The sequence below is a fragment of the Cucurbita pepo genome, chromosome 13, assembly GCF_057944985.1.
Source record: "Cucurbita pepo subsp. pepo isolate OVF chromosome 13, ASM5794498v1, whole genome shotgun sequence".
Taxonomy (NCBI): domain Eukaryota; kingdom Viridiplantae; phylum Streptophyta; class Magnoliopsida; order Cucurbitales; family Cucurbitaceae; genus Cucurbita; species Cucurbita pepo.
The window spans coordinates 16,225,736-16,245,978 of NC_141810.1; the positions used below are offsets into that span (position 1 = coordinate 16,225,736).

Consider the following 20,243-nt stretch of genomic DNA (forward strand, 5'->3'; position numbering starts at 1 on the left):
TAAAATTAACTAGAAAAAGAAAAACAACATACACTTTTATTTCTAATTTATTAATAAAAATGACAGTTAAACAAGTAATTTATCTTGAATTAATTCATTGGAATCATTAATTGCTTTAATGAATGACATATTTATAAAAATTTATATATACACAGTTAATTTAAATATAATGAATTATAGAAACAAAATATGAGGCAGATAAATAGAATAGAAGATCAGGCAATTCAGTGTGATTTCACGATTTGTTTAAGCTGTGAATCTTGGTCAAATGATATAAGAACATCCGATAGAGAACCAACAATCAAAAACATCTTCCAAATCTGGGGAGCAAGAATCATGGGAATGCCAGAAAGTTAAAACCAAAGAAGGAAAAAAATTGAAGAACCTATGGGGGGTTTATTTCCTTCAACTCTCTTCATCCACAAGAATGTTGGATCCATTGGCAACCCCAAGATCCATAAGAGATGCCATATCGTCCTCGAGCGGTATCGGCACGGGGGAATCCTGAGAATGTAAGGTGTGTTCAGTTGCAGAAGGTTAATGAGTTGGGTATTAAGTAATTAGGAGACCAAACCTGTTCTTGAAGATACAACTTCAGCCTCATACATTTTAATTTGAAAAAGCTTTCACAAAGCATCTTTAACTTGCCAACCTAAAGATGGAAAGAGTCATTTAGAGTGAAGCAGTGAAACAGCATGTTAAAATAAAAAAGCAAGGACAGTAACTGTAGTAGTGAGTGGTAATTTCTTTGTCAATGATGGCTTCTCCCCGATTGATGCTCCCACGCAATTCAGGGTGATTGCTGGATAAATTTATCAAACAACTATTCAGCGACGATAAGGAAATGTTCTAAAATGTCAATATCTCAAATTCAAGATTCATTCCTACATATGAGCCCAGATGCCAGTTTCTGAGGTCCACCAGCTCCGACCGATACCCTATTATCTTCGATCCCATAAAACCTCTTAAGCTCTTCAAACCTGATGCATAAATATATCAACAAAAATAACGTTCATGGGGCGCAGCACGGGGTAAGTTCAGTTTTAGTTGAATGCAGTTACCTAGGATGTAGCCTTAATGTTTCCTCAGGATTGCTATCCAACTTTGACATAACCATGCGTACGTAGCTGCAAGAAGAATTGAAATCACTGAATAAACGGATACAAATGTTCGAAATTTATAACTTCGAATGAACCACAATTTCCTGAAAGGATTCAAATGTTCTTCATAATAACTTCACATCTTAAACATAGACTATAGACTCCCCCAAAATGTAGCCTACCATCTCACACCCTTACTCCCTCTGGTTATATCAAGACTACTCATATTACCAATATATCCTGGTTAGTACAAAGAAGGGGAGGAAACTAATAATGCATATAAAATATTGATTTCCGCACCGTATTTCAGAGTCTCTTCTTTCACGAGGAGTTACCTAAAAAATATATGAGAAAAAAGTTTTCGGGTTAACGGTAATGTAATAATGAGAAAAGAAAAGGACTGCAAATGCTTCCAAACAACCTCACTCCCATTGATTATTTGAACTTTAGACAATCGCGCAATTAAAACATATCTGGGAATCCCACCCCTCATGGGATCAGCTATTGGATTCTCTGATAGCCTGATGTCCTTGAAGGAAAAAGAAATGAATAAATAAAACGATGGAGAGAAGTGAACGATAAAGAAGTTGAAGTTCGAGTCGATAATGTATCTGCCAATGTTATTAGCTTGTTCAATTCAAGAACTATCCCTCGTATTGAAATAATATATATTAAAATCTTACAATCAACCGAGGAAACGAGTTTAAAAAGTCGATAGAGGCCAAATCATCAATGTTGTTGCCTCCTGAAGTACATACAAAAATATAACAAGTCAGAGAAGTAATTAAAAGAATTTATAAAGAGATCACAATTGTTAAAGAACCTTGATAATGTACCAAGAAAGAGGTTTCGCAAATTTCGGAATGGAGAACAGTCTCCTTGTGATTCAACATCTCCAAATAACTTGTGTAATTCATCGAAGCTAGGATAAAATATACGACTCAACTTGTTGTTATTCAACTGAATCTGCTCCAAGCTGATAGCATAGTCAAAGATTCCAAGGAAATACAGTGAAATAAGCGAGGGTTCGACAACAGCCAATTGTCCCAATAGAAGAACAAAATAATAATAAAACAACAATACCTTCTTAATTGACCCAGTTTCAATATTTCGCTCCACTCAACTATACAGTTATTTTCCAGATTCAGAAGTCGCAGAAGATTAAATCCTAGGACCATAGGGGATGATGATTCTGGCTGAAAACGAGATCTCAACAGAAATACAGGTTAGTTGTTCGTATTATAGAACTAAGTGACACAATTGTAAACGAATTAATCGACTTTATAAACCCTTCTATTATTTGATTCATTTCTGCGACTCACAAGCATTGAAAGACTAAATTATTTCCCATCAGATGAAATCAATAATCAATGCAATGCAACTGCAACAAGAGACTAAATTATTATGTATTCATCCAACAATTACAAAGTTTAAGGATCTCAATCAGTACCGTTACTGTGCTTATTTTATTTCCCATCAGATGTAGTTCTTCGATTGTTGGCAGAGAATGTTTAAGTGTTTCAACCTATCATATAAAATTAACTCCAAATATAATATGAATATATAAAGGATAAGGAGAAGAAAAAGAAATATATATATCTCAACCATACTAACAACTAACCTGCATCCAAGTTATTCCAGTATTGTTTAGAACTAAAATACGAATGTGATTCAATTGAACAGACCCTGAGATATCACGTGACAATAAGTTGTACGATAAAATGAGGGCTACAAGAGCTTGTAATTGGTCACAAATGATGCTAATATCCTGCATGAATATATGAAGTTGACAATAAGACAATAATGTTCAGAACTACTAAACTGCCAACAAACAAAGAAATTACAATTTGGAAAACAAAAGAAAGATGCTCGTTCTTTCTTTCTTTCCATCTTTTTTATTTCTTTGATGGGACTAGATCAAAAAAATTGTTCAGCAGGGTATCAGACCTTCCCACAGGGCACGATACAGAACAAACCTCAAAGACATTTACGTTAAGAATTCACTGGTTTGGCCATTGAAAAAAGGCATATATACGTCGAACTGATTGAATTTATACAACCACATATTAAAAAGCAAAGGACAACCCTCATCTTTCAAGCGAAAAAAGGAACACAATGTGTTCTACCAAGTTTTCACCCTGAAGAGGTAAACAACTGATCAACGTAACATAAACCCAAGTATTTTCTGAAAAAACAACAAAAACTCTATGGTGGAGTCGAAGACTGGTGTTTAAAACCACAGTTAATTGCAAGTTATGACTGTACATTTTCAGTGTGGGTTGCTAAGAGGGTGAACAATAATGGTTTTCTTCAACACGTACCTTCCAATCTGATAGCAAATTTCCAGTAAGGTCGAGCTGCTTTACGTCTGAAATGGAGACATTACAGATGAAACATATATAATCACATTAGAATTATAAATAGCGACAGGACAAAAGATTATCCCGTAAACAGTGATCCTATATCTTTTCTCTCCCAATTTTTTTATTGTTTCTTTACATAAACATTCCAAAGAAAGATCTCGTAAAATTCATCAAAAGAAGCTTGGCATCAACTTTAAAAGGGTGATCATCAATGATCAGATGCTTCAGCTCCAAATGTCCGAGTATGGTCTTTTGCTACGCTGGTTTAATACAATGTTTCTCGTATAAACCGAATCTTGAAAATCAACAACGTATTTAAAGTTAAGAAGACAAATGTATACTTCAATGAGGTCAAGAAACTTACTTGGCAAGACAGAGCCAATCTGACATGGATTTCCAGGAGAGCTAACACCCATATAAGACAGCGATACACTAGTTAACTCCTCAAAACGACTAAGCTTGTCTTTAATAAGGTCTTTACCCACGAATTGAACAGATACACGCTTGTCACTGGCTGAGAGTACGTACATTTCATCTGCAAGAGAGCAAATGGCAACGCAGGACAACCCATTACCAACAAATTCAGCGCAACCGTTGAATTACATTAAACAAGTTGAAAATAAAATTTGAGTTTCGGCAGTAAGATTAAGTGTACGATATACCACAATTAGGCAGCCATGTTAGGAGCAACTAGACAGATATTGATAGCGCAGATACATACCCTCTTCTTCTTTGGTAGAGTCGCCTCTATATCTGAGTTCCAACGCTTGGAGAAGCGAAATGCCGAAACTCAGATTCTGGGCCCGAACAAAAGAGCCAGATCGTTCTGACTTTGCCTGGAAATACCGGACCCCGTTGATGGAGCCGTCGTGCTTGCCATTGCTGTCGTCCCAATCCACTCCGATCCAGGTTCCTGAATATCCTTCCAGGGTTCCTACGAAAGCCACTGTTCCGACACGTCGGGGATCACCGACAAAGTGGACTCGCTGGCCCAGCCTGAACTCCAGCTGAAGCTGAATTGAGCCTTGCATCTTTTCTCCTCCGCATGGAGATGAGTAGAATTGGATCATTCGAAATATTAGTTATTCTAAATATTGGATCAAAGAGTAGAGTTGTTTGTTTTTTTTTTATTATTGTTGCTGAATAACCTAAAATGAGACCTACACATGACCCATCCCATCAAAATAAAATTAATTTCTTTTCTTACTAAAATTTAAGGTTATTTGGTACTCCGATTTTGCTTTATAGTTTTTAACTTAGGGATTAACTGTTAAGACATATCTGTTTTTTTTAGCCTTGTTTTTCAGAATTTATTTTTATTTCATTATATCCCAATTTTGAATTTAAAGTTTTAAAATGCATTTAAAATATAAAAACACGCAATAAATCCTACATAAAAATACGAATGACAATACTATATATCGAGGTATTCTTGGCAATGATGCTGATAACATTTTATTGTGATTAAAATGTTGTGTATAAATTGTACGGTCTAAATCTTACCGTAAAAAAACACACAATAATACTTCAAAAGTATGTTCAATACTTAACTTGCTTTAGTACAACATGATTAATAACCCTTTACACAATAAGGTTTATTTTATAGTTAAGAAATAGAAGTTGTAAAAATAAAGATCATTGGAGACTGGATGGGAAGAAGTTAATTTAGCTTAATTTAGCTTGAATCAATCCTTCATCGTTTTCAAGTCCTGTGCTACCGTGCCGGGAGTGGGAGTTGTATTCTCCATAAGCCTCCAAGTATTTTCTACAGGCGGAAAAAGACCTCTCTCAAAATATGGTGAGTTGTCACAGAACACTTTCCAATTTAAGATTTCACCCAACCTTGAACCAACAACAAACAACCATGGGTTTTCAGAGAGTTGCTTTGAAAAATAGTGACAACATGAGAGTTAAAGAAAATAATGAAAATAAACTTGAGAGGTGGATTTATAATATCTATTAAATACATAATAAAAATTTTAATAATTTATGGAACATTCTCCCTTACAAATTTAGGGGATCAGGTATAATTTAACCTTAATTTAGAAAAATGGTAAATCATAATTGTTGGCGGGCATTAGGCAACACCGTCTTTTGGTTGCGTTATGCGTACGTGTGAAACATGCCCCAGGCAAAGAGTCGCCCGCGCATCCCTGGATGGTCCAACTAACTAGGGACACCGCGTCAGAGAACCTTCCTCGTTCCTTCCGCCTCTCGTTTTCCCTTCCTCTTTTGTTCTTTCATTTTTCGTCATCCGTCCTCTGCACCAATTTCGCATACAATACCTGCACCTGCACCTACACGTTCCCCGGCCGGATCTTCCATCTCAAAAGGAAGTTCTCGGCTTATGCTTTACTTTTTATGTTCGTCTGCCTTGCAATGCCGATAGCTGCGAGTTTTGCGGCGACATTTTCGGGGTCCGTTGTTCAATTGGCCGAGACAAGCTCCAGGGTTCGTTTCGATCGCCGCATCAGTCGGCCTGCTAATCCGGCCACTTTCAACTGTCCTTTTCAGGTTTTTTTTTTAATAATTATTATTCACATTGTTTCTCTTTACCGATTTTATAAAATTTAAACGGTAAATGCAAAAGAAAATATTGCAGATGAGTTTCCCCCCTTCTCCCTAGTTTTTAATACCGACGTCATAATTGCAACGCAATAATCGAAACCGTCCATATTTATTCGCTTTCTCTCTCACGGTCTGTCATACAACATGTCCAGCGGAAATGTCACTATCCCCCAAATGTACAGTAGGATATTGACTAGTTGCCAATTTTTCTTACTCGGGTTATATGCTATCAAGGTCGTCGTTGTTACCTTTTCGCTTTTAGCTTATAACATTACTTTATTTAAAATTGTTTTCAACTTATTTACTAGCTCACATTTTGTAAAATATTCTCTCAAACGTTACATGAGACTTGGGCGTATGCCGATACTGTCCGCAAAGTCCGAATTTCACACAACTAACTTGTTCTCTGAATTAGAACAAGTGGCGCATAATCGTTTTTCAGCTACCGGAAGAGTGCAATTGTGATGTCTTAGTCTATTCTATGTATTCATCAATCAACTTAAAAGTTTAAACAAATAAATTAAATTATATCAATACTTTAACACTGAGGTTAACTTTATTATGTTAGGGAGTTATTTGTAGATAAGCTACAATCCCATTTTTATGATCTAGGCTACTATCATTTCACTTGCCACCACTCACCTTTACTTTCTTTTCTTCCGGCTACTATGATGTTTCGGCCTGTTAGGTTTCTCTTGTCTGTCTATAGATTCAACAGTTGATTAAAAGGTTGACCTATTCGAAAATTTTCAGATCTACGTTTATTTTCAATTCTACAAAGTATTTCATCACTTAATACACCCTTCCTTGTCTCTTGGAGTGGATGGTGTGTAGTACATGTCATTCTAAGGTGTTGCCAAAATGAAGGGTCTTTAAGTTGAATTGCCAAATCAAAAAGAGGGTGTTATCATATAGCTTTGTGTAGTTAAGTTCACGGGTTGGAGATAAACGGACTTGAACCATTGACTTTTGCCACAAATCACCGCCTCTCGGGCTCCCAACTGGTTCTTCCAGAGAGATCAACATAGACAATAACTCGCTCCGAAGTCACGCCTAATTGCCTATTCGTCTTCCTACTTGAGGAAAGCATATCAGCTTTACCCTTTAATTTTTGTTAAAGCTTACATCCCCTAGAAACTTAATGTCTGCTCAGTCACTCAGACCACGTTGATTGAGTTTTTATTATTACCAAATGGTGTCAAAATGGTATCTCAATTGCTATTTATAGTTAACTTGTTACTTGAACAGAATTAATCTATGTTACAATTGTGGATGGCATGCCCAAGAAACTGTGTTTCAGGTTGGAAAATGATTAGTATGTGTTATATTGTGTTTTCTGCAGAATGGCTTGCTCTTGCCCCTGCTTGCTTATGGTCACTCAAGGATTGCAGTTAAACCTTCATCTATCCGTGCAGCATTGTTGGATGAGACAGTTGCACATCAAAATCTCAGAAAAATGAATTCTGAAGTATTGGTATCTACTCTCCTCTAAGGCTTGCAAGGCTAATGCCATTGCCAGTCCGTGTTAAACTTTCTGTTGCTTTAATGCTCTTTAATATCAAAGAACATAAACTTTTACCTTTCTGTTTTTCATTTAACTTGGGCTATGATTCTTTTTCACAGGCATTTGATCTAGTTCAAGGAGCACTCGTAAGTTTTATGCATCCCTTTTACTCTTCATGGGCCTTGTATGTAGATATTTTCTTCATTTTTCATGTATGACTTCAGTGACAGGACTGACTAGTGAAATTTAGTTCTGACATTTGAGTTGGTCTGAGCCACCAGGTTGAACTTATTTTGTTTATCTATCTTACATGTGGGATTCTTTGATCTTTCACTCTAACACATGCCAACAAAAATTTGGAAAATTGCAAATATTTACCTTTTCAAATCATAAACGTTCTGTAGAATTTCTGTCAGTTGGGTCTACTGAAGCTCTCACTCTCAATAAACAAGAGTACATCAAATATTTTAGAACTTCTTTTCTTTTCAGTAATCTTATAAACAATGTGCTTTAGTGTGTTTTCTTTTATATTTTTAAGAACCAGAGATTGTGCAAACTGCAAAGGTTCTGGTGCTATCTGATTTCCCTTTTTATGTATAAATAATTACCGAATATCAGGGAGATGAAGGTGTATGTATTGCTGTCACATGCTCTGTGGGATCTACTGTTAAATGGTGTTTCTCTATGATCTGAGCAGGTAAAGTGGAGTAATGTAATGGATAGATCACCTGATCCACCAACAGCAGTCTTTCTGCATGGAATTCTAGGCAGCAGAAAGAACTGGGGTATGTACTTAGATTTCTTGAGTTGTATTGAATATCTTTCTTAACCTGCCACATTGCTGAATAGCTAAGTGACATGGCGCCGGTGTTGATCTTTTGTCATGATAGATGGGTCGGTTTGATCACATAGTATTTAGCCACAGACTCACTTGATGTTCTCACAATGGCTTGACAATCAAACGAACTAAATAGGACAAGAGTTTGAAACCTTAAACGATAATTATCATTTGGAAGATTGCACTAAATAAAACCTGATATCTTTGTATTTTAGGTCCACATGAATTATTGAATTAAGGGAATTAATTTACACCATCATGTTAGTTTAACGGTATAATTTTGCATCCACTTGCTAATTTTCCACATCCGTGAAAAAAGATATGCTGTAATCCTTGATGAGAATGTAGGAAGATGGTGGAAACTTGGACCGAGTGTTGTGTGCGCGTGTCGCACATGTAAAAGAATAGATATGAAATTTAGATGTGAAGATTATAACTCTATTTTTGGACTTTTGTAACTGTAGCTTTGATAGTTGGAGTGCTCACTTGATAGCTTATGCTACAGGAACCTTTGCTAGAAGATTGGCAAAAGAATTTCCAGCATGGCAGGTAACTTTTCTAATGGTGTGGGAGGATTGGGGATGGGGGGTCTACTTTTCTTTTCTTTTCTTTTCTTTTTTCTTTTTTTTTTTTTTTTTCTCTCTCTCTAAAAAATATATTTCTTGGAGTGAAAAAGGTTGAAGCTACAACTTAAAGCATGTTTTAAATTTTCTTTTTTGTGTTTCTCACAAGACAATTTTTTTCATGCTTGCATTAGCGTTAAAAACCACACGGTAACGCCTAACTCATGCTTGAAGCTTGCTCAGTGTTCTTATATCTATCCAATTACTGTTCTCTCAATCTTTTGGTTGCATTTGTAAGTGTTAATATCTAAACACCATTGGCTGAAACTTAAGGAGTGCATCTTGGTTTTAAGTTTTAATGATGTTGAGCTTACATTCATTCATTTGTTGTTATTTTGCAGTTTCTTTTGGTGGATTTGCGATGTCATGGTGATTCAACCTTTACTACGAAGATGAGCCCTCACACTGTTTCTGCTACTGCTCTTGATGTATTGAAGCTGGTGCGTGGTCTTCGGACATTGCATAAAATAATTAATTATATTAATTTATGGAAAATTAGACCTCTTCATTTTGGTCTAAAAATATTTTTCTTATAATGCACATGCAATGCATTTGTGCATGTGTCATGCATACATATTAGAATGGAAACAGTATTTTTTTTTTCTTTTTCATTTTACAGTGTCTATGTAGGAAAATGAGCGTTGGGATTGCTTGAATTTGTTAGTCTAATTATATATGAATGAATACGTTTGTAGCTAAATGATGCAATGTTTTGTGCCATCATCCCCTGCCTTGTATTTGGTATACAAAGAATTAAAACTAAGTGATTGACGATAGTATGTTGAACTTATATTTGGCTTCAATTGTCTAGTTTTCGATGAAATCATTTACATTTGCTCCTTCTCCTCGAGGACACTATATTCTTTATTTTAAGTGTGATGTAGAAAGATATACGACTGTTTTCTGAACTCCATTAATTGTTTATTAGGTCCGACAGCTGAAAATAACACCTCGAGTTCTAGTTGGACACAGCTTTGGAGGAAAAGGTATTTTATAACCTAACATGGAATGTACACTAACTCAATTTGACATGAAATCTTAGGAATTTTTCAAGTGCTAATGGTACTAGTGCTTACTGCACCTTAAAATTCTCTTTGCAGTTGTCTTGAGTATGGTAGAACAGGCTGCTAAACCTCTTGCTCGGCCAGTGCGAGTAGGTTCTTTCCTACTGACTACTCTCTCTTTTAAACTTAATACGTAGGTATTGGGAATTTGGAAATGCTCTAATCACAGAAAGAAATTTAGAGAAGTCATTAATTAATGTTCTATTCTGGAGTGGAAGGTAATTAAATGCTATAAATATGTTCATACGTGGAAGCTTTTTCCTCAAAGAATCGAAGTAGAGCTTGTGTCCTTTCTCTTTATGTTCCCTCCTTTTCATAATGTTTATTTTCTTTTTTTCTTTCTTTCTGTAGGTTTGGGTTCTCGATGCCACTCCTGGTATAGTTCGACCTGGTGGAGATGGAGAGGACCATCCTGAAAAATTAATATCCTTCCTAAGTATGCTGCGAAATGAGGTAAAATGGCAGTGTACTTTTTTATCCCCTTCGTTTCTCTCACTCTCTTTTGGCTGGGGGGAAGGAAACGGCCCCACTGGTTGGTTTTGTTTATCTTTTTATTTTAGCATTTGAACCACTCTAATATTCTTGCTACAATTGCCTCGTGGTGCTAATTGTTTTGTTTTATATTATAATATCCACATTCCAATATCTTCATCGGGAGATTCCACTATATATTTTTCACGCTTTCTTTTGTTCTTCCACTTCATATACATATATTTGGGTGACAGGTATCCTCAAAGCAGGATGTCGTGAATGCTCTTGTTCAACATGGATTTTCTAAGGATGTCGCACAGGTATATGATTTTTCTCTTAAACTGTTTAGTCGAGCAATTTCTTCGAGCTTGTATAGCATTCGAAGATGTCTTTTGGGGGTCTGGTGTTTAGCAGCTTTTTTTAGCATCTGTTATACGAAGACGTCATTCATTATTTGGATGTTTATTTTGATTCAGTCTCTCTCTTAAATATTTAGTCAACTTTGCAACTATTCCCCTATTTATTGTTGAATTTCTTCCGTTAATGTTTCTACTTGTGGACAAGTCTTGGTTGGGGAACATGTTTGTAATAGGCCAAGCCCACCGCTAGCAGATATTGTCCTCTTTGGGCTTTCCTTTTCAGGCTTCCCCTTAAGGTTTTAAAACGCATCCACTAGAGAGAGGTTTCCACACCCTTATAGGGAACCTTTCGTTCCCCTCTCCAACCAATATGAGATCTCACAATCCACCCCTTAGGGGCCTAGCGTCATCGCTGGCGTACTTAGTGTCTGGCTTTGATACCAAAATGACACAACCCAAAATTCGAAACTTAGGAATCAAGGGTGAGACCACCATACTATGCAATGAAAACACGTATAAAAGAAAGAAGGAAGAAAGTTTCACGGTAAAACTTTAGCGATTAGAACTTTTTTAAAAAAAGAAGACAAATGTTTATGTAGTGCATGAAATACGTAGGGGGTATTTATTAGGGGTACAAAATGTATGAGAGAACAAGTCAGAGCTCGACACCCGATTGTAAGTTTTGTGGATAATGTAATTGAATCAGACATCAAACTTAAAGATCATTTTGTAAGAGATGTCTTATTTCCTAATTCAAGGAAGTGCCCCTTAGGAAATTGCTAAACGCTGTTTGTGTTTTTCACAATTTTTTTGCTTTGGTTTGTGACTTCAGCGTTCTTGATATTCAGTTTGCTGCAGTAGGTGTTTATCAATCCTGCTTATAACCCTAACTAACCTTGTTATGTAATATATCAATATCATTTTTTTTATAAGATATCAATCCTGCTTTTGGTTTGAGATTGAACTTTCCATCGTTTCACAGTGGGTGGTTACTAACCTTCGACCTATTGGGCCTCGTGGTTCATCATCATCTGGCTTTTCATGGGCGTTTGATCTCAAGGGCATTGCTGAAATGTATAAGTCCTATGAAGAGACAGATTTATGGTAGTTACTTTAGATACTTTTTGTTTATGACATTCTTTTTTAAATGCTTGGAGTTTGATCACCCAAGTAGACTCCACAATCTCGTACGACTGTTTTGTAGGAAAATTGTGGAAGATGTTCCCCGTGGTGTGCATATCAGTTTCTTGAAAGCTGAAAGAAGCTTGCACCGATGGGCACTTGAAGACATTCGGAGAATTCATGCTGCAGAGAAACTGGCCGTTGAGGAGGGAGGTGGGGTTGAAATGCATGTCCTTGAGGATGCGGGTCATTGGGTATGGTTTTTCTTTTTAACTACAACCTTTGTGATGCTTCGTCCAAGCCACATTTAATTGATTCGGTTTATCTTAACGGATGATTTGGAAGTGGATTTACTCATTGTTTTGGAGGAGGCATCTCATGCATGCTTTTTGTATGAACAGGTGCATGCTGATAACCCAGATGGACTCTTTCGGATCTTGTCATCCTCCTTCAAAAGACTCAGAACTTGAGGCAAGAAAGGCATTGTTGGTTGATATCTCAATTCCCAATTCATATAGGCAAGCATAGGAACATAATTTTGTTTTATCTGTTGCACATAACAGTTTTGCCTTGTGGTTTCATTCTCGTAACCCCAAGCTTTGTTTAGCTTTACATGTCTCTGCCGTTTCCATAAAAGCTAGTGGATTTGTTTATGATGAATACGCTGATGATGTTCCACGTTGGCTGGGCTTCTTCACTTTCCAATCTTCTTTGCGTATTTACAACATATGAAGCTTAAATGTTGCCTCCTATTAGAGCGCCACTCATTTTTATTTTTTGTGACAAGATTATTTTTCCATATATTATAATTAAAATAAATCAATATATTAATTTACTAATTAACAAGTTCTATATAGCTAACTTATGTTTATTGAAATGTGAAAATTTTAATTTATTTTATCTATTCAACCGCGATTGTTCAACATTTAAAAAAAAACGATCATAATTAATTTCTCTCAAAGTTTTCTCTATTTTAATTATGTATTAATATAATGTTCTAAGACAAGTACTATCAACTATGCAAACGTCTTCATTTACAATAAGTTAGTATTTTAAATTAAAAATGAGTTTTGATGCTATATTAAAAAGAAAAGTTCACAATTGTTTTAAATGTTAACTAACATGTAAAACTAATGTTTTAATATAAGATTAATTTATAATAAAAAAAAACCCATTAAATTATTAAAAACACAAAAATGTTACATATATTAAAATAATATATAAGTTATTTAAAGATAGAAGAATATTGTTATAAAAAAACATTGTTTTAAAACCTTACAATTTGGTAATACAAAGACGAATATTATAAAATTTGAAAAAATAAATATAATTATTTAAAGATGTGTGAGACACCTTGGAAAATTTGATGATTTCCAAAAATAAAGAGTGGGTTCTCGTAACAGGCGGGGAACATTAAGTCCGCTAAATTATGGCATCTTCGGTCTGTGTTTCTCTACATCTCCTTTTCATTCACTCTCTCTCTCTCTCTCTCTCTCTGCCTTCACCTTAACTGTTAGCTGCCGATTGTTTGGCTTTCTATCTTCAATATATATCGCCTTAATATTCTCTCCTTTTCTCTTTTCTCCACATCTCTACTGTTCTCGGGTGGATTGGATCATCCTTTCCGACGCTTCTATCTAATTTCCCGGCCAAATTCGTTTCCGATATGGATCTCTTTGCTGTAAATGTCAAGAACACCGCCACTCCTCCACCGATCTTCTCACTCAAACACTCCTTTCCCGACAGACCCACTTCTTGCTCTTTGGCGAAGCCTTCGAGGAGATTTTCTTGTTCACATCCCTTTGGCGCTCAACTTCTCCGCCTGCTTGAGATCCGAGTATTCAGGCCCAGGATTTGCTCTCCCGTTTCTGTCTCTCGCTCCTTTCTGGTGAGAGCGATTGCGAAGAAGAATCAAGACAATTCTCCGTCTCCTGGTACTTATTTTCTTCCAGAATTCTTCGTTTCTTGGGGTTTGTTCGTCCCCAATTTCCTTCTGTTCTTGTTTGTTTAGGTTCTTTCACGTCATGGCTTCCGGATTTCTTTTGACATTCCATGGCCTTTTGCTCTGCTTGGTTATGATTGCTGGAAAGTATGATATAGTATTGATTGCAGAATCGTCTAAGTAAGCTCGAAACCTAAAATCAGGACATGACCTTTGGTAGCATCATGCTTCTCGGAGTTTCGGTACAGTTATGTAATACCAGCTTAGGACGAGCAAGTTTTCCTAATTAACATCATACGTTTTAGTTGCCCAGCTGCCAAATAAGCCCCTTGGTTATGCATGGTACTCGGTACTTTCTTCTGTTCTCGGGAGTCTTTTCCCCTTTGTAACTTGCTTTTGTATACTGGCCATCATAGTGTGTGGATCCTTCATTATTACCATTATCTTCAATTCTTCTCATTTTATGTGCTGTGTTGTTAAACTAATCCATTTCCCGAACTACCTTATTTTTTCCTCTTTAAAATGATATTTTGGTTGGAAAATCTTTTGTTTTTGGCATGTTTTCTTGCGGGTTCCCTACTCATTAATGTAATTAAAGAGTTGGGATATGATCCATGTTGGAAAATATTTAAGAACGATCAACTAAATGATAAAAGTCTTGTTTCTAGTAAGGTATTGTGGGGCTATGCACATTAGTTATAGAAAGTAAGCCGAAGGTTAATATATAAGTCAGACAGGCTCAAACTTAATCAATGCTAGTCAGAAGACATACACACCACCCTCAAGGCTGCAGGTGCGCGCATCCACAAAGATTGTATTGAGTGCTTCACGGCATGCTCCCCAATTCGTAACTATATACTATGGTGAGGAACCTTTATATTTTCACAGATGTGCCTATTTGGTATGGGTGTTTAGTTGTGAAAGCTTGTACATCTGCATTTAGAGGTAAATGAAGTCACTGAATTGTAGCTAATGAGAATAATAGTGGTCAAACGATTGTGATGAATCGACATGGACAAACATGCCCATCAACTAACAACCATCCACAGTCCACAGTCTTTGAATAGGTCTTTCCACACTCGAGTTTTGCCCCATGAAATTCATTCCTGAAAATTTCCTCTTCTTTCTAGTTCTTGTTGCTGGATCAATTTTGTTAGAAATTCCTGCGAAGAATATTTGATTTTCCCAGTAAGATTAGTATGATGTCGTATCAATCTTCGAAAAAGTATTGTATTTTGAGAGGAGGATGCTCTTGTCACTATAGCACTTAAAGACGAAATTCTTGTTTTGGAATTTTTCTTTGTGCATACCTCACTTCTCTTACAATCTCCATATTACTTATTACTCTGCTTGTTGTATTATTTTACCTTCTCTATCATAAGTCTGTTAAAAAATCTGGCGAGACTTCGCTCTTCTGGACAAGTGCCTATGGAAATTGGATGTTAGGGGATTTTTTTTTTTTTCTTAACTTTTCATTTTTCAATCTAAAAATTGGTTGTTTGGCCCACTGGTGTGCTCATCCTGTTTGCTGCTTACAGTTTTGAGTTCCAGTCACATATCGTTCAAAGTTCAAAATCTAAAATTATACATCGTACTCCTTATAGATGGTTAGTCTTTGGTATTGTTTTTCGTCCCTCCATGCTTCTAATGCCATTTATACATTTGCTATGTTTTTATCCTCTGTGGCTCTGCACATGTCGAGGACAATCAACTTCTTCCTTTTTCTTTCTTTTTTTAAAATTTTTATTTTTATTTTTATTTTTATTATGTTCTACATGTGCTTTTTCCGCTCACTGCCTTAAGCTAACTGTTCTCAAAGATTTGTGTTTCTGCCTTCAACAATTGCTTGGAATTAAGGAATCATAGAAACATTGCAAGCCAATACTTCAACTGACCTCCGAAAAGTTATAAAAAGGAGGAAAATACGTTGTTTAGTGGTATATCTTAGTAGATGTTACTTCAGTGTTATGTTGGAGATAGCTATAGATTCGTGGGACTTCTCTACTTTGTGAAAAAAGGAAGGTTTGGTAACTGAAAAAGAACAAGCTTCTCCACTTTATGAAAGTTAGGTACCGCCATCCCCTTGGAGAGGCTCTGGATGTTTTAAATTAAAGTGAACTGTTTCACGGATCGTAGGTAGCTTCTCCTTATGAATATCATTCTAATATTATCATCTGTACTATTTGAGCTATTTTTTATCCTCCATGTTAATAGGACTCCTCTTACTATGTCTACCATGATAAATATCATTTTTTTTGTTTTGATTTCTTAAGTGCAGAAAATGGAGATCACTCAGTTCCTGGAGACGACGCTAAATCAAACAATATTTCTGATGGCAGCAAAAGTAATGAAACTTCTTCCAAGAAAGCGCATCATATTAATTTGGACTGGCGAGAATTCAGAGCAAACTTATTCTCTCGCGAGCAGGTGATTTCTCATTCTTCTTTTTAAATCAAAATTGATCACACTCCTTATTAAGAAAGAGGTATAATTTTGTAATTATGAGATACCACGTCTCTAAGTTTTTACTCAGGGTAGAAACCCGCTCATATATGGCTAAAGTTGTATTGCAAAGTTCTGTCAAAGAGGTGTGAGAGCAAAAGCGATCTGAGTTCTCTAGTTTCAATTTTTTCTCCTGTTGGGTCCCGGTCCCATGCTTTGTTTTATTTGTTTTTTGTCCTGCTTTCTATTATGGGTGTCCGACTGGAAATGCTATTTGTCGTCTTATTCTAGTATTATTATTGGATTGCTGAAGAACATGATCTCAAACAAAACAAGTTCAATGAAAGAAATGTAAACTCCAATGCAACTATTTTTTGTGGTGTGAATATTTTGCAGGCAGAAAAGGTCGAAGCTGACATGGACGTCCAGAGTGAAAATGCTCACGAGTCTAAGACTCTCGGCCTGAAGTGGGCACATCCTATTCCTGTACCTGAGACTGGCTGTGTCCTTGTTGCCACAGAGAAGTTGGACGGTGTTCGCACTTTTGAGCGAACAGTCATCCTTCTCCTCAGATCTGGAAGCAGACATCCTCAGGAGGGGCCGTTCGGGGTTGTGATTAACCGCCCACTCCACAAAAAGATCAAGCACATGAAACCAACCAATCTTGACTTAGCAACTACATTTTCTGATTGCTCCCTACACTTTGGGGGGCCTCTTGAGGCGAGCATGTTTTTGCTGAAAACAGGAGAAAAATCAAAACTACATGGGTTTGAAGAAGTGATCCCAGGCCTCTGCTTTGGCGCTCGAAACAGCCTCGATGAAGCTGCAGTGCTGGTGAAGAAGGGAATCCTTAAACCTCAGGACTTCAGATTCTTTGTGGGTTATGCTGGGTGGCAACTGGATCAATTGAGGGAGGAAATTGAATCAGATTACTGGTATGTGGCAGCTTGTAGCTCAAATCTAATCTGTGGAGGCGCATCAGATTCCTCATCAGAGGGACTGTGGGAGGAGATATTGCAATTGATGGGCGGTGACTATTCAGAGTTGAGCAGAAAGCCTAAGCAAGATATGTAGTTTTCTATATGAAGGAACATTAAAAATCTCTGAAGCTGAAGGTGTAATCAAGGTTGAAGCCATAAAAGCTGAAAGCCAAATGTACAGAAGTTAGCTGGCTTTTGAAATTTAGCAGACGTCATCTCTTTCTCTAAGGACAACAGCGATCTCTTATAATACCTACTTATAAATGTAATTTATGTAGAGACAGTATTGTGTTGTGTTCACATTTGCTTGATCGATTCAAAATAGCTTTAGAATGTGTCTATGTCTGATATTAATTCAAACTTTTACCGTACGGCGCATGGCCAGGGCTGCCAACGTAATACTCATCCCCTTTTGTTATAAATGCAACTCCCACTTTTGAAGGTTGAATTTTGTTCGTATTCACACGCCAAGTCAAGTCAAGTCTTGGCGTCGCCCTCCACCTCCCCTCACCGTCCATTTCCTTCCTCCCCCACCCGCCCACTCTCTTTCACTTCTCCTTTCTAAACCCTATCCTTCTATCATTATCATCCTCTTCTTGCCTCCTCATCGTCCTCATATGATGAGATTCTATATCTATCGGTTAGAGTGGAAAGAAACATTCCTTACAAGGGTGTGATCCTCTCTTTTAACAGACGTGTTTTAAAATTGTGAGACTGACGGCGATATAACGGTATAAAACGTATAATATTTGCTAGCGGTGGGCTTGAACTGTTACAAATGATATCAGAATCAGACACTGGACGGTGTGCTACCGATGCTGGCCCCAAGTGAGGTGGATTGTGAGAACCCACCTCTCGGTTGGAGAGCGAGAGGGAAACAAAATATTTCTTTTAAAGGTGTGGAGTGTGAAATCCCATGTCCCATTTGGAGAGTGAAACGAAACATTTTTTTTTAAGTGTGTAAACCTCTCCTTTAAGAGAGAGATCCCGAGTCTAACCTTACATAAATACTTGCCAAAAAAAAAAAAAAAAAAAAAAAAAAAAAAAAAAAAAAAGCACCCAGCTTTTCTACTTCCTAGGATTTTTATTTAATTAATATATACAATTAAATTAAATAACTGTTGACTCTAAACCATCGAAAGTTGGAAAGCCTGGCTGACCCCGGCAGCACTCTGATGGAAAGTTGATCGCTGCTTGATACATATCGTATTCGTCCCATCCCAGCCGTTGATTCGAGGACGCGCTGATTTCGTCATCAAATTAACACTCACAGATAATCTTCAACGGAAAGATCTTGATCATTTGGCGCCGTATAGTTCTGAAATGTCCCTGCCCCGCCGCTGCTGCCCCGGTCAGGCAAGTTGTTGCATATATACTGTGCGTCGACAGCCATGGCGGCGTCGGAGGCTGCCTTCTGAATGGAGCCAGGCGACATGTCGTCTCGGATAAGAAGGTGGTTGGTCAAGGGCAGCACCGTCGGCGGGAAGTTGAGGTGGTCCAGGTTTGAGGGTCTTCTCAGGCAATAATATGCGACATCGTGAGCCACGGCGGCGGCCTCCGGCGACGAGTAAGAACCTAACCACAGCCGTTCTTGGCTGCCCGGAACTCGGATCTCCGACACCCACTTCCCCCACTTACGCCGCCGTACGCCCTTGTATTTCTTCGTGTCACAGGAACTGGTGGAATTGGAAGCCATATTTGAGTGGTTGACTGTTTATTATTGGATTAAGCTGGAGTTTGAGCCGATGGGAAAGACGAAGAAAGATTTTGGGGTTTGGGGTTTTTATAGGTTGAAATGCAAGAGGAAAGTCAATTTCAATATATTAATTAAATATTATCGGGTCAAAATTTTCAGTCACAATTGGGAGGAAGGTTGACATTCAAACTTTGGACACGTGTTAATTCCTTAACCATTCAACTGCATTCATAATATTGCCTCTCTTCTTCTTTTTCTTGTTTATATTATCAGAAAAATATATTTGCACCTTGGCTCTTCTATTTTATCCTTTTACTGCTTATATTATATTTTTACAGCTTGCTTTAATTTTAGGTTAATTATATTTTGCCCAGTGACTATGCTACACGTGTAAGGATGTTTCTCCACGTCATTGCTTTCGTCACTATGCTGTGTGTGTTTCATTTTGTGCTTTATTAATTTAATTATTTTATCTTAAATTTAAAAACAAAATTAACTACTTTCCAGATTTTCCTTTTAACAGTAGAGTTGTGTATTTTGAAGAGTAATAAGTTTAATAAGTCTGTAAATATTTTTACTTTTACTGCGTTGAAAGTATTCTGGAGTGATTTAAAATTTGTTGTAGAGCACATGAGAAATGTTTAATTAATTACGTGAAAAAAAGGTGCTCAAAAATACATACAGAGATATGATATAATTAATGTGATAGAAAAGTGAATTTCTCAGAGTTAATGGGCACATCTGCAAATTGTAAAGAAATGTCGGCCTCCAATTCCAAGTTTCCCATACAAGTGGGCCGTTCATAGACCGAGGCACTAAATAAACTGACTATATATATAATTGGTCAATTATATTTAATGCACGTGGTAGAAAGATAATAGAAGGAATAATAATTATTAAAATTTACAGCAATTTTAAACTTAAATTTAAAAAGTTTTGTAATTTTTTCATCGTACCTGTCGTTTTATTTCCTCCAAGTGTGAAATTGTAAATGGAAACCAAAATAAAATTAAATAAAACCAAATAAAATCACTGAAAGTGTACAGATTAATTAAATAAAATGAACTGATGTGTGAAAATTGGAAATTTTGGTGTGGAAGCTTTTGTTGTTCTTTTTATACATTTTTCCGCCTACCGACATCTATACCTTTTTGTTCAATTTTTGTTATTT

General features: G+C 36.7%; 4 protein-coding genes across 5 annotated transcripts; 2 read left to right on the forward strand and 2 right to left on the reverse strand.

Annotated features, from left to right (window-relative positions):
- Positions 1 to 203: 203 nt before the first annotated feature.
- PFI (tubulin folding cofactor E / Pfifferling (PFI)) lies at positions 204 to 4,569 on the reverse strand. The gene is made up of 15 exons (XM_023695674.2): positions 4,185 to 4,569; positions 3,828 to 3,998; positions 3,422 to 3,468; positions 2,722 to 2,868; positions 2,551 to 2,625; positions 2,184 to 2,296; positions 1,937 to 2,076; positions 1,784 to 1,845; positions 1,522 to 1,629; positions 1,401 to 1,435; positions 1,062 to 1,127; positions 889 to 980; positions 726 to 802; positions 575 to 652; positions 204 to 504 (listed from the first exon to the last, which is right to left on the reverse strand). Exons 1-15 carry the CDS (start codon positions 4,531 to 4,533, stop codon positions 406 to 408), a joined length of 1,659 nt encoding a protein of 552 aa, XP_023551442.2. The 5' UTR covers positions 4,534 to 4,569; the 3' UTR covers positions 204 to 405.
- Positions 4,570 to 5,653: 1,084 nt separating this feature from the next.
- Positions 5,654 to 12,764, forward strand: LOC111809397 (alpha/beta-Hydrolases superfamily protein). Its single transcript, XM_023695849.2, has 13 exons — positions 5,654 to 5,977; positions 7,374 to 7,505; positions 7,655 to 7,681; positions 8,233 to 8,320; positions 8,879 to 8,922; positions 9,338 to 9,436; positions 9,925 to 9,982; positions 10,097 to 10,149; positions 10,412 to 10,513; positions 10,786 to 10,851; positions 11,873 to 11,994; positions 12,095 to 12,266; positions 12,414 to 12,764. Exons 1-13 carry the CDS (start codon positions 5,825 to 5,827, stop codon positions 12,480 to 12,482), a joined length of 1,185 nt encoding a protein of 394 aa, XP_023551617.2. The 5' UTR covers positions 5,654 to 5,824; the 3' UTR covers positions 12,483 to 12,764.
- A 701-nt stretch (positions 12,765 to 13,465) lies between these two features.
- LOC111808722 (uncharacterized) lies at positions 13,466 to 17,715 on the forward strand. Of its 2 annotated transcripts, XM_023694871.2 has the most exons (4): positions 13,466 to 13,946; positions 14,692 to 14,817; positions 16,233 to 16,381; positions 16,793 to 17,715. In XM_023694871.2, exons 1-4 carry the CDS (start codon positions 13,679 to 13,681, stop codon positions 17,468 to 17,470), a joined length of 1,221 nt encoding a protein of 406 aa, XP_023550639.2. In that variant the 5' UTR covers positions 13,466 to 13,678; the 3' UTR covers positions 17,471 to 17,715. The 2 variants fall into 2 exon arrangements, with proteins under 2 accessions (XP_023550639.2, XP_023550640.2); XM_023694872.2 differs by lacking the exon at positions 14,692 to 14,817 and having other exon boundaries at positions 13,471 to 13,946.
- Positions 17,716 to 18,417: 702 nt separating this feature from the next.
- On the reverse strand, positions 18,418 to 19,174 carry LOC111809278 (Integrase-type DNA-binding superfamily protein). Its single transcript, XM_023695720.2, has one exon. It carries the CDS (start codon positions 19,070 to 19,072, stop codon positions 18,644 to 18,646), a length of 429 nt encoding a protein of 142 aa, XP_023551488.1. The 5' UTR covers positions 19,073 to 19,174; the 3' UTR covers positions 18,418 to 18,643.
- Between the last annotated feature and the right edge of the window lie 1,069 nt (positions 19,175 to 20,243).

What these genes read in the sequence shown, in the direction of transcription:
- PFI (XM_023695674.2), bottom strand. Translation starts at nt 4,533, where the DNA reads ATGATCCAATTCTACTCATCTCCATGCGGAGGAGAAAAGATGCAAGGC. An exon ending in ACATTAAGGCTACATCCTAG is followed by an intron (nt 981 to 1,061) that starts GTAACTGCATTC and finishes TTTATGCATCAG; the next exon opens with GTTTGAAGAGCTTAAGAGGT. An exon ending in AGTTGTATCTTCAAGAACAG is followed by an intron (nt 505 to 574) that starts GTTTGGTCTCCT and finishes TTACATTCTCAG; the next exon opens with GATTCCCCCGTGCCGATACC.
- LOC111809397 (XM_023695849.2), top strand. Translation starts at nt 5,825, where the DNA reads ATGTTCGTCTGCCTTGCAATGCCGATAGCTGCGAGTTTTGCGGCGACA. An exon ending in CTCTTGCTCGGCCAGTGCGA is followed by an intron (nt 10,150 to 10,411) that starts GTAGGTTCTTTC and finishes TTCTTTCTGTAG; the next exon opens with GTTTGGGTTCTCGATGCCAC. An exon ending in TTTCTAAGGATGTCGCACAG is followed by an intron (nt 10,852 to 11,872) that starts GTATATGATTTT and finishes ATCGTTTCACAG; the next exon opens with TGGGTGGTTACTAACCTTCG.
- LOC111808722 (XM_023694871.2), top strand. Translation starts at nt 13,679, where the DNA reads ATGGATCTCTTTGCTGTAAATGTCAAGAACACCGCCACTCCTCCACCG. An exon ending in AGACAATTCTCCGTCTCCTG is followed by an intron (nt 13,947 to 14,691) that starts GTACTTATTTTC and finishes TAAGTCAGACAG; the next exon opens with GCTCAAACTTAATCAATGCT. An exon ending in ATTCGTAACTATATACTATG is followed by an intron (nt 14,818 to 16,232) that starts GTGAGGAACCTT and finishes TCTTAAGTGCAG; the next exon opens with AAAATGGAGATCACTCAGTT.
- LOC111809278 (XM_023695720.2), bottom strand. Translation starts at nt 19,072, where the DNA reads ATGGCTTCCAATTCCACCAGTTCCTGTGACACGAAGAAATACAAGGGC.